Below are 12,622 nucleotides of genomic sequence, written 5' to 3'. Positions count from 1 at the left end.
GAGACGCACATGCCGGTGCATGGACGTACTTCATAAGCTGCTCTGACTGCAGCTCAACAGTTCTCCTCGAGCCCCATCTCGCTGGTTTCTACGGTAACAGCAGGCCGAGCTAAGGAATTCTGTGATGCTCCATTCCAGTCATGCAGTCGGATGAATGGACTGTCTGTTCAGTCTGCTGTCTCTTCCAGACCCAACTGTCTCTCTTTGCTTAGGGAATGACTAGGGGATGTGATGGCACAACAGTGAGAGTGGGGGGAGCCTGGTGTAGTGGTTTCACTCCTACAAATTACATCTCGAGTCCACCGAGAGCAGGTTTGAGTCTCCTATCCAGAGGCATAATGCTGTGCACCAAGACATCAGGCCGAAGCCTGGAGCGGTGGTTACTGATTCTTTCCAGCCATAAAAAGCCTCCCACCTGACAAAACCTTACTTCCAGCTCATACTTGGCCTGTAATGCTACATTATGCATTAATCTTTTAAGCCATCATTTCTTCCATTTAAATATGGCGTCCTGTAAGTGGTAAGCACTCCTTTATAAAGGGCTGAGTGCTTTGGTGTCCACAGGGAAGTGGAAACTAACAACAAAAGACAGAGAGGCCACATCATTCACTGCATGTCTAACCAACTGCGATGTGACCACATGCTTTGTGGCCAGAGAGCCTGGATCTATAAAATCTCCAATGATTTGAACAAGATTTAAAACTGATCTTTTATTTACACTAACACACTTTTATGAGCTCTAAAGTGAATTTCACCTAATACAGGATGAAGATGAATTTAGACAATTGCACCTACAAGAGAATCAAATGCTACAAAACCCACAGTAGGAAAATGGTGCTACCCCCATGTAGAAGTGAAGTGAGGTTATGGCTACAATACCCATTTCTTCCTCTAGATGTCAGTGGTGTGCTCCCAGAGAGAAAGAGAGTAGGGTGGACTGACAAAGTGAATGGTGGCTGTCATGTCATGGCAGTTCCATTTTAAAATGTGCCTTCAAAGTGCTCATAAAAGTGCTTTTTGAACAAGGTCCTCACGATATAAACCGAAGCACAGACTCATTTGTAAAATCACCGCAGTGTGAAAGAAGCAACATGACAGCTGAATGTCCAACACCGGAATTATTCCCACTATTTGTCTAATGCAGGGACATTCAGGTAAAACAAAAAGGCATGGTTACAGGTGCACACAGACAGATAGGCCCAGGGCTCTCCGTGTTTTCTCAAATGAGGAACATAATAAAAACACCTTGGGACAATGCAGAATCAAGATTCAGACCAATTAAAAAATCCATCTGAAGCCGTTTTCTTCATTTGTAAACAATGTACGAGGTCAAAGTTCAAACCGAGAGAGAGAGAGAGAGAAGACTGGGAGGAGCCTTCTCAGAATACACCCATAATCCTTTGCTCCTTTGCTCCAATTTGCTGCCCAGCAGATCCTGTTGGTTGAGATTTTTTTTGGCATAGTGCCTTGACTGAAACTGATTTTGCCTGTGTGTAGAGTTTTGGCTGTGACAGACAAGAATGTAAATCATGGAGGACAGAACATCCTGTTGGGTGAGTACTAACGTTTCTTGCTCAAGTCCTCTCTGTATAGGGGTGAAACAAACAGACAAACATATTCAGGACCCACTCTGTGCTCTGTCCTAGCCATGGACTCCAGTCAGGTACAGCAGATGGTCAGTTTGCAACAAAACATGCACCAGCCACCAGAACTCCCCCAACAGTCAGAGGCTCAAGGGATTGAGGAGAATGGTTGTCTGAGGCACACTGGCCACTGGGTGTGTGTCTGTTTGCATGTGTGTGTGTGAGTCTGTGGTGAAGCAATCTCACCATAAAACTGTTCACATTCCCCTTGTGTTTTACTACTGAGTCCCTCCCTGAGTCCCTTTAACAATTACTGGCAACATCTCATTCCTCATTAGTGTATTTGTGTGTAGATTCTCTATAAGGCAAGGAGGGCACGTTTAGATGAAGTGCGACCGAGAGGCAAAGGGAAAATGCGGTGAGGAGGGAGAAAGATCATTCTTCCAGTTCCAAGGCGCTTCAGCATTTCCCTTTTCTGCCTTGTGTGTGTGTCCATTTTTCAAAAAGCAACGGAGGCTCAAACACACTCCATCTTCTCCCAAGCACACAGGCCTCTCTCTGTACATACTGCATCTCACTCAATCTCCCAACTTCCCTTTCTACCTTCTGTTCTTGTTTCAATTTATCTTCTTCCCAAACTTTAAAATATTTTATTCTGAACCTTTAACTCTCTCTTAATCTCATCATCTTCATTTTTTCCCCAGTCGCTTTCTTTTGATCTCTGGTTCACAGCGTGTGTTGTTCTGTTGGAGGGTGATGGGGGTGCAGGGAGGGCGGCAGCAGAGCTGGGATCTGGGACTGGGGAGTAGAGGGTGGGGAGCGGGGTGGGGACTGACACTGATGGTGGTGGTGGACAGGGGGCCCATAGTGTGGAATGACAGGAGGGGTGGCGGGGAGAACGTAGGGAGTTGGGGGCGGAGTCGGAGTGGATGAATAGCCTCCAGCCATACAGGAGTAGGCTGAGGTGCCTCCACCAGAGGAGAGCGTAGAGGTGGGCGAGCCGGGGAGGGCGTCGGCCAGTGGCTGATTGTAGAAGAAGTACATGCACTGATGGATGAAGCTCTCAATGATTGTCTGGTGGGTGCGGGTGGCGGTCAGGGCATCCATGGTGGTGAAGTCTGGTCTCATCAGTGTGGGCCAGAAACAGATGGATAGGTTCTCACTGGTCATCAGGTTCACCTTGTTGTTCTGGCTCACCCTGGGAAACACAGAAACCAAAATCTGAATTGAACTGGCCAAAAGCCACAACCACAGTTTCCACACGAAATGTGAAAAAACCTGATTGTGCCCTCGCAATTGCCTGATCATAAAACTTGATACTATAAAGTAGGTCCAATAATCACAAAGATTTTTGCTCCAAGCTGCAAGGGCCTCTATTTTTTTTAATTGTTCAGCTAGAAAAATGGACTCTGGTGTATACTCCGTAGGGCTGCAACTAACAACAGTTTAATATGACAGCATTTTTTATTAATCAGTTAATCGTTTCTTCAATCTTATGTCAGAAATACTGAAAATTTCCTAAATGAGATCATCAGATGTCCATGTTTATGTGGCCAAAATTCCAAAACCCAGATATATTCAAAGGAAGTAAGAGCAGACATTCCTCACAATGGAGAAAATACAACCAGAAAGCTCTTAGCTTTTTAGAAATATATAATATTTACCATGTTCACCATGTTAGTTCAGTGTGTTAGTGTCCTATCATTTGCTAATTAAACACAAAGTACAGCTGACTGATGGGATGGTCTTCAAAAGAAGTATGAAATGAATTCAAATTTTGACTTGATAATGGAAGAAAAGCCAGTGAAACAAAAGTCAGCGTACTCTCTGCAGATAAGAAGTCTATACAAAACTTCATAGAGATATTTCTGTCTGGACAAAGTTGTGGACCGACTGGCCGACATTAACATTCCTGGAGCCTGAACATTTGCCCTTGTGTGGTTAACAATTTGCACTGCCGAAGATCTCAAGTGCTGCTTTATCCTTTTGTGTCTGTGAATGCTACAGTCATACTTTCATCCTGACTATACTCTAGCAAAAATATAAAAATGGTTGCCGAGCTTGGTGGGGACCCCTTCAAATGAAGCAATATCTTCTTGTGACCCCTCATTAAAGGCTGTTGTCTACACTGATGAATCAGAGTGAGGCATCCTTCATAAGATGTGAAGGATGCTTACAAACATAAAGAGGTAAAAGTATGTTTTACTAGACAAAAAAAAGCAAACACTAGAAGAATAACTATAATTTTGTTTAACATATTTTTCTTTTATATCATCTCAATCATTTTGTGACTTCTCAGATTTACCTCGCGACCTGACCCTCAGGTTGCCAACAACTGATCTATACTACAGTTCAAATTTAGACTAAAATTTGTCATACCTAAGCTGATTGAGCTATTAACGCATACATTAACTATAACGTTCATTATCTTCCACATAGAAATACGGGTTAATTGACCACAGATTTTGACTCAACCTATGTAAAACCTTTATTATGTCAGCGTGCTGGTTTCCATAATGTCACTGCTAGGTCACTTGAATGGGAGACAGATGGTGTCATCAACATGGCTGTCAGAGGCCATCTCTGACCCTGTCACTCACTCACTTGTTCAAGTGGCTGATGACATATTTGAAAACCTCATAATTCTCCTTGGGGAAGCGGCGCAGAATGTCCTTCATTGTCTGGAAGCGCTGCTCACTGTCGTTGATCTCTGAATGGAGGCAGAGAGAGACAAGAGGTTAGAGGAGGGAGGGAAAGAATGTGTGCAAAAGATGTCAGGAGAGGGAGAGTGGAGACCACAGAAAGATGTGGAGAGATGGGGGGAGTACAATGCAGAATAGGAGAGTTTGAAGAGAAGAGTGAAACCAATTCGCCTCAGCTCTCACAAAATCTGTGCAGGACAGTGATTTCATCCTACAATAGTTGGTAGTTTCACACATCTCACCGACAAAAAAAGAAATCAAACTAATTCCAGAGGAGAAACATACCATGCATACACCCATCAGTGTCCTATACACAGACACACACATGCACTGGGTGTGTTAAGCCAGCAGTGAGGAGTGAGTCAGAAGAGCTGACGTCACCTGCTAACACAGTCCATCCTGTGTATATCTGAGTGAGGCAGAGAGCAGCAGGGAGAACAGCAGATGTTCTCCTCCACATCACAAACATGATTTACAATCAGAATATTGGAGTTTGCATTCCCACAGTGAGGTCAGTGTGGATTAAAAACAGACCTGAGGAGGAATGACTTCACACAACTCCAGCTCCTCCTGCTGTGTATCCATCATCAGTGATCAAAACTTAACCTTACAGCTTATTTAATGTAACGTCACCAAAATCCACCCACCCGGCGAGTTCAACATCTCCTTTTCAGTTCAACTTCTGAAAATGCCAAACCCAATTTGCTATTGTCAAATGAAGTGCTTCTTGTTCCTAACTGCACCGCACTTTTCTTTTTAACTCTCTCTTCCTCGACTGTAGCGCAGACTGCAGGAGCTTTATCGGGTCTCTGTCACGGCTGAAGGGTCTCACTGGGGCCGTTAAAAACACACACACACGCAGAGCCCAGTGAATGATAGCAGCCATGCGGCCTGGGGTTAAATCTCTCTGGCAAGATGCAAGACTAAGCTACTGTGTGCGTTAAATCTCCATTTCAACAGATTACAGGACACAAAAAGAAAAGGAGAGGCTGTGGAGAGCACAGAGACCCCATCGTTTATCTAACATATGACTGTTTGTTTCATGACTTCATCCAGATCACTGTTATCCATAGTGCTCCTGCACGTCTCCTTCATGTGCAATCATCCCCACATCCTTCTTCCCAAAGCCTTAAATATCCTCTCCTCCCTTCCTCGGCTCCTAACTGAATGGCAAATCCAATTCTCCCCATGGATGGATTTGGATTGCGAGAGTTTTGCTCGTTAGGTTAAAGAAAAGTTACAACAAAGAGAAAAGGATTTAGGGCAAAATCCAGTACACCTCGAGTTTTAGTGAAAAACTCTCCCCACATCCCTATGCCCCATCGTCCCCCTCACACCAGAGCCCCAGGACTTACTGAAGGCCTCCACCAGCTCTCCCTGCATGCTGTAGGGCACCAGAGGCTCAGGCAGCTCAGAGAAGAAGGCCTTCATGGCGCCTGCTACTGTGTTGATGGTGAAGTCTTTCTCCATCAGGTCCAGGTTGTGGTCTGTAACAAAACACAATGGAAAGAAGACAAAGCACACAAATCACATACAGACATACTGGATAAGAGAGGTGGACAGAATAAACACCTTACAATTCTGAAACAATAGCGTTGCGATGGTTGCTTTGGAAATGTTGGTTGAACTGCAGACTGCACTTTAAAATGATCAATGTGACAATATGTACTTGTCAACAATCTGACATTTTGCAACACTGTTTATAAAAAGGACACTCAAACTTTCAATTTATCATCCACCATGGAACTTTACATAAGGGCAGTGGTCCAGAACAACACGAATAAGGATCAACAGAAACTGGAAAAGAAACTCACCTGCTCTATGATTATGTTTCATATTTTTTGCTGTGTTTTATATTTTTGCACCTGATTTGGGTACTCTGACTTGTATTAAACTTAAAAAGCAAACAGGTTATCAATTTTCCAGAAAGCTGGCTAAATCACAATGTCTTGAGGTATTACAATGTAAAATTACATTTAGAGGGTTTTATCCATATCAACTGCTTATAAATCACTGTTTGTTGGATTTGGATGTTAGATCTTGCACAATCCAAAAGCAACAGACTGTAGACAAGCCTGCACAAACAGGTCTGTCCTGCCAGTTAATAATGTAATCACAATGAATACATAACATTTAGCATCTTTGCTAATGTACCATTGGATCATTTTGCTTAATAAACCTACTTAAATAAAGCTGAATAAACTGTAGACGATTATAAAGTAGGTCTAGGCAGAGAGAGAGAGAGAGAGACAGCTCACGGGGCCAGACAGCAAAATCACTAGAGCAACACTTTAGTGAACAGTGTGTGTGAGCAGAGACTTAATTTAAAAAAAGCTATTTTCTGATAACTGTTTACTTCAAAAAGGTAATAAGTGCAGAAATAAAAAAGTTATCCAGATACAATTAAAGAATTTCCAATGTGCACCACTTCCACTTCCGGTGCTGCTTTCTCCTGTACTGACTGCTCTGATCATGTCATCTAAAGTACTTTTTCAATTAAAGGAAACAGTGGGTGTGAGGGTAAATTTAGCTTTAGCTAAGGCTACTGCATCTGTGGTTTCCTCACTATATAGCTTTACTTTGGGTCTTGGTTTTGCTGTACTTCCTGCCAATTGTACATAATGTGTCTAGATGTTTTGTCGTACACTGTCCTGGAGCACCAACCAAAGGGCTCAATGATTCCTCTGTAGAATTGTATCAGTAGCTCATGAGGCAGGTTGGACTTCCTGAGCTGACGCTTCCTCTGCCGCGTCTTTTTGATGATGGAATTGATGTTGTTTGTCCACTTCAAGTCCAGAGAGATGATGGAGCCCAGGAACTTGTAGGACTCCATGACTGGAACAGTGCTGCTGAGTATAGTGAATGGAGACAGGGTGGGGGAGCTCCTCCTAAAATCCACTATCATCTCCACTGTCTTCCATGTGTTCAGCTCCAGGTTGTTACAACCACACCGCGGGGCCAGCTGTTCAACCTCCTGTCTGTAGGCCGACTAGTCATCGTCTTGAATGAGGCCGATGACTGTTGTGTCATCTGCAAACTTCAGGATTTTTACAGAGGGGTCTCCTTAAGTGCAGTCATTGGTATAAAGGGAGAACAGTGGCAGAGAGAGCACACATCCCCGAGGAGCACACGTGCTGATAGTCTGGGTGCTGGATGTGGTTTTCCCCAGCCCTCACCTGCTGCTTCCTGTCTGTCAGAAAGCTGGCGATCCACAGGTGGGGGCAGGCACAGTGAGCTGGGTTAGTTTAGAGTAGAGGATGTCCAGGATGATGGTGTTGAATGACAAACTGAAGTCCACAAACAAGATCCAAGCATAGGTCCTTGGTGTGTCAGGATGTAACAGAATGTAATGCAGTGCCATATTGATGCATCATCCACTGACCTATTTGTTCAGTAAGCAACCTGCAGGGGGTCCAGTCTGGGGTCTGTGATGACCAATACCAGTCTCTCAAAACACTTCATGACCACAGATGTCAGAGCAACAGGTCTGTAGTCATTCATTTCCTTGATGGAGGGTTCCTTTGGAACTGGGATGATGGTGGAGCACTTAAAACAGGAGGGAACTACACAAAGCTCCAGTTATCGATTGAAGATCTGCATGAAGATGGGAGCCAACTGGTCGGCACAGACTTACAGACAGGAGGGGGGGGGTCACACTGTCTGGGCCTGGCGCCTTAATGATCTTTTGTTTTCTAAAAAGGCAACACACATCTCTTTCACAAATCCTTAGAGGTGGCGAGCTGGTGGGGGAAGAGGTGGTCCTAGAGGAAGCAGCTACAGGTTGCGGGGCTAAGATGAGGTGAGAGAGGGGTGTAGAGTTCTCCCTTTCAAACCTATAATAAAACTCATTCATTTCATCAGTCTCTGCTACTCTGATCTCCTGTCAGTGTGTTTCTAGCCTGGTTATACAGAGTCCTATCCCCACCCCTGTAGGCCTCTTCTTTGACATGACAAAGCTGTTTGAGCTTCACTGTGAACCAAGGTTTATCGTTATTAATGGGCACACACATGTCCTCACAGAAACTGATATATGATGCCATCATGTCAGTATTCTGGGAGCTGATGAAGCGCCATCTTCTGTAAGGCTATGAGACATCTGTGCTGTAGCTTCACCGTAACTGTCTTGTCCCGTTGGCCTGCGGCTCAGAATGATTCAACGCAGGGCTTCAACTCTGATTACCTGAGTTGGATTTAACCTCAACCAGACATGGATGTACACACACAGGCATACACAGGCCATCTTGCTCTGCTATCCATCTTGGCAGCGACACGCTTCATTTACCAAACCAATCTGGAGGTAATTAACTGCCCACACCAGATAGACACACGTATAGAGACGCACACTGACAGCACTCATACAACCACGCTGTGAGCATGCACATAGGAGCAGGTAGACAGTCACGGAGGCAGCGCTACAGTGTAAAAGGAAATGAAGGCCAATTCCCCTCAGTAGAATTAATACCGTCTGGTTAATTCAAGGGATCCGTGCTGGTTATAGATAGTAGCAGGCATACACCAATCAGCCATAACATTATGACCACCTGTCTAATACTATGTACACAGGAGTCAATGAGGCAGTTGGTTGACACTCGTGTTACTCTGAGGTCCACAACACACCCTGTGTGAATCTGTTTGCTTCCACAGTTCTACTATCAGGAAGAGCACAGATGTGTCGACCATTCAGTGGTAAAAATATTCATAGAGACCAAGGTACAGTGTCTCTTGTTTTCAATCATTTTAACAAAATTTCAAACAAATTTTAAATCTTTATGAAAATTGCATATGAAAATTTTAAGTTTAATCTACAGTAGATCAACATCATCATCAGTGAGCCGTGGGCATCCATGACCCTGTCACCAGTTCACCATTTGTCCTTCCTTAGACACTGTTGGTACCTGCAGTCTGGGAGATGATCTGACCCAGTCGTCAGCCATCACAGTCTGGCCCTTGTCAAAGTCACTCAGATCCTTACACTTGCCTGTTTTTCCTGCTTCCTGCTTCCAACACATCAACTTCGATGACTGAATGTTCACTTGCTGCCTAATTCACCCCACACACTGACAGGTGCCATTGTAATGAGATAATGAGTGTTATTCACTTCACCTGTCAGTGGTCATAATGTTATGGCTGATCAGTGTATGCAAACACCTTCGTTGTAATTTCTTCACACTGTACAGCTGAAGCAAGAACAAGCACATGTATGCAGGTATGTGTGAGTACTGTTAGTGGAAAGTAACATACCTTGGTCAAACTGCCGTTGCATGCTCTCCATTTCCGCCTTGTTCCCACAGACCCTGTAGATGCCTTCTGTGTTCAAGCCTGATAGCAAAAAAGAGAGAAGGGGCAAGAGGGAACCAGAAATGTTAATAAATCAGTGTTCTTTTCACGTTTTTAATTTGCAAGTATTTATAGCAGCTAGTCAATCACCTCTAGGAACACTGTGATTTATCATTATGCAGTGTATAGAACACTGTGAAGGGCTGGAAAACTAGAGGTACTGTAGGCTGCACTAATGGCCTCTCCCTATGTCCCCTTCCATCTAAACACAGTAGTAGCGCTATTTATTAAACCCATAAAGCACTCCTGTAGGCTTCCTAAGAGCCCACAGGTGCACTGTGACAAGCTGAGGCCACACACTTTAAAATTACTAGTGGATATGCTTTCCTATAACACCCAACTTCATTGTTATGAGGCAGCAGAAGGGATGGTCTGGACAAATCAGGTGAAAAACTGTTGTATTGAATACACAGAGAGGGAGACCTTCAAGGTTTCAGACATCCTTGGCCATTCTAGTGGTTCAGACCACATAAACACTTTAGTGACAACAACAAAGAATTCTGCAGCAAATTCAAGAAAGCACATAGGGTAAATTTAGAGCTACCCATTCAACACGCCAACAATGCAAGTCCAGAGAACAAGAAGGAAACAGTCTGCTAGTTTTCATACAATTCTGAATATGCATTTTGCAGTGTACTCTTAATGGCTCACAGCAAGTGCAGTCTAGTGTGATAAGACTGAAGCAGCTAATTACATATTCAAGGATAAGGCCGGACACTTTCTATATTTACAGTATTTTCAACACCCCCCATTCAAACACTAAAACCAATAATGATTTACCTCCACACATGGTTAATGTCAGATCAGCTTGTTCGTCTGTACCATGGACCTCTGTTGTCGTCCAAAAACAATTAAAAACACATCAGGGAAACACACCGCTGCTCTGGGTGACGTTTCCTCATTATAAAACACAAGAACCTGATATTTTTAAAAAAAGGTTGCCCCAAAGGATCTGAATGGCCATAACTTATAACAGCATCTGAAGTAAGTAAGTGTCAAGGGCCAATGCACAAGATCTCTGGATATTCTTAACAAATATCAGGGTCTTGTGTTTCGTAATGAGGAAATATGTCACTAAACGCAGCAGTGTATTTCACTGATGTGTTTTTAATAGTTTCTGAACAACAGTGGAGGTCTTTGGCACAGACAAACAGGCTAATCCAGGACTCACAGACATTAACTGTAATCACAGACAATACACTGGTTTTAGTCTCTGTATTGGGATTGTTGAAAATACTGTTAATACAGAAAATGATGGGCCATGTCCTTTAAAAAGGCTTGTTGGATTTTATTATGTGTTTACAGAAGTAATCTAACAATCTAATATAGTCAGCAGTTTGAAAGTTTTAAAACTACCAAAAACCTTCCATAATTATTTGTCATAACTGTGGGAGGGCTTTTTATTTCAATCACTGATTTTTTTGTTACTAAATAACTAAGCTAATATTTCCTCATGTGTTATCTAATTTCATTTTTGCAATGGCACTTTTCAAAACTCCTAAAGTTCAGCAGCAGAAATCTCCACTGATGCAAAGAAAGAAATGTGCCTTCAACAGCCCAGCACCAGGTGTTATTTAGCATGTACCTGTATATGTAGTCTTAGTAAATACCTCCTGAAATGAATGAACTGATACACAATTGCTCTTGGTGGTAATTTGGAGTAAAGTTATTTGCCTCTTTGGTCACTGTAACTGGTGTGAGTGAAAGCCCCCCCAATTTACAAAAAAAAAAAAGTTGCCACCTCCCCTCCTTGAAAGTCTCTTTGTTCAAACTTTGGTGGTGACTTGGGGAGATGAAGAGCAATCCCGAAGGGAGTAAGCGAGATAGGGAGTGGCAGAAAAAGAGGGCTAGATAGAGAGGCATGGAGGAAATGAGAGATCTCTCAGTCAAGGCATACAACATCGATCTCCTCCTTCTACCAATCAATTATCCACAAAAGCTTTTCTAGCCAGACAATAGGAAAACAGGGATAGTAGGAGAGATAGGGAGAGGGGAGTAGTATAGTGCTGGTGGTGGGAGAGAGTGAAAGATGGGGGGCAAAATAGAACAAGCAACCAAGGATGAGGGAGATTGTGAGGAATGAGGAAAAAATAAAGGGATTAAGATAAGGAGGGATATATAGGAGTGAAGTACACCTGAAACAACAAAACACAAAAGACAGAGGTTACAGGAGAATTGATTTGATTTATTTATTCTTTCAAGCATGTAAAGACAGTTGATATATCAACACACATAATTTTACACATATCCAACAAATGCTAATCCAATATCAGTTTGCTTATACCTAGTACATGCTTGAATGGAGTAGGAAGAAGTCAGACTTATCCAGTCCTACCCCATGACATCATCTTACAAGAAGGATCTAATGGTACTTACTGATCTCTGGTCAGGTTCAGGTGATGAGCCCTTCTCTGCAATTCTTCTCCTGTAAGACAGAGTCCAGAATTATTTCTGAAAAACAGTTGCTATTTTTAAAAACATATCATCATGTTTAATGTTAATATCATAAAGCACAGACCACACAATTCCTCCTGAACTCCACATTTTTAAAACCTAAATTCCTTAGATTTCTCTAGATCTTACAGTGATACTTCTCTGTCAGCAACAAAGTGCATTTAAATTACGATTTTACTACATATCATCTCATAATACTGAGGAATAGTGAGAGTGATGAGTACATGAACTTATTCTTCAGGTGGCACAACAAAATCCATTGCGACCAACATTGGGGTTTGCTAAATCTACTGTATGGCAACTGTGTCAAGTTTCACTTTTCTGTAGTATATGAAACAAGATCTGAAATTCATTCATATGACTCAAGTGCCTATTTTGAGACGTACTGAATCGAAGAGTAATATATGATGTGTCGCTACCTCCTTGCTAACAGGGCACTCATCTCCTCCATGAGCCCTCCTCCTCCAGGCAGAGGGCCGTTGCCTCTGGCTTCAGATTTGGCCCCTCCAGCCCCTGGCATGGCTGCTGCCAGAGCGGCCGCCGCCT

The 12,622-nt window shown here is 43.1% G+C and overlaps 1 protein-coding gene across 1 annotated transcript in view; it reads right to left on the bottom strand.

Moving 5' to 3' along the window:
- Positions 1–6: 6 nt before the first annotated feature.
- Positions 7–12,622, bottom strand: part of arhgap35a (Rho GTPase activating protein 35a) — a 75,034-nt gene continuing 62,418 nt past the window's right edge. The window contains 4 exon segments of the mRNA XM_020623191.1: positions 7–2,781; positions 4,188–4,293; positions 5,641–5,772; positions 9,527–9,604. Coding sequence (XP_020478847.1) covers positions 2,310–2,781; positions 4,188–4,293; positions 5,641–5,772; positions 9,527–9,604 — 788 coding nt within the window. The 3' untranslated portion in view covers positions 7–2,309.

Source organism: Monopterus albus, unplaced genomic scaffold (assembly GCF_001952655.1).
Source record: "Monopterus albus unplaced genomic scaffold, M_albus_1.0 scaffold293.1, whole genome shotgun sequence".
Lineage (NCBI taxonomy): Eukaryota > Metazoa > Chordata > Actinopteri > Synbranchiformes > Synbranchidae > Monopterus > Monopterus albus.
Note: the sequence above shows the minus strand (reverse complement) of the source record. Positions and strands in the feature narration are given on the sequence as shown.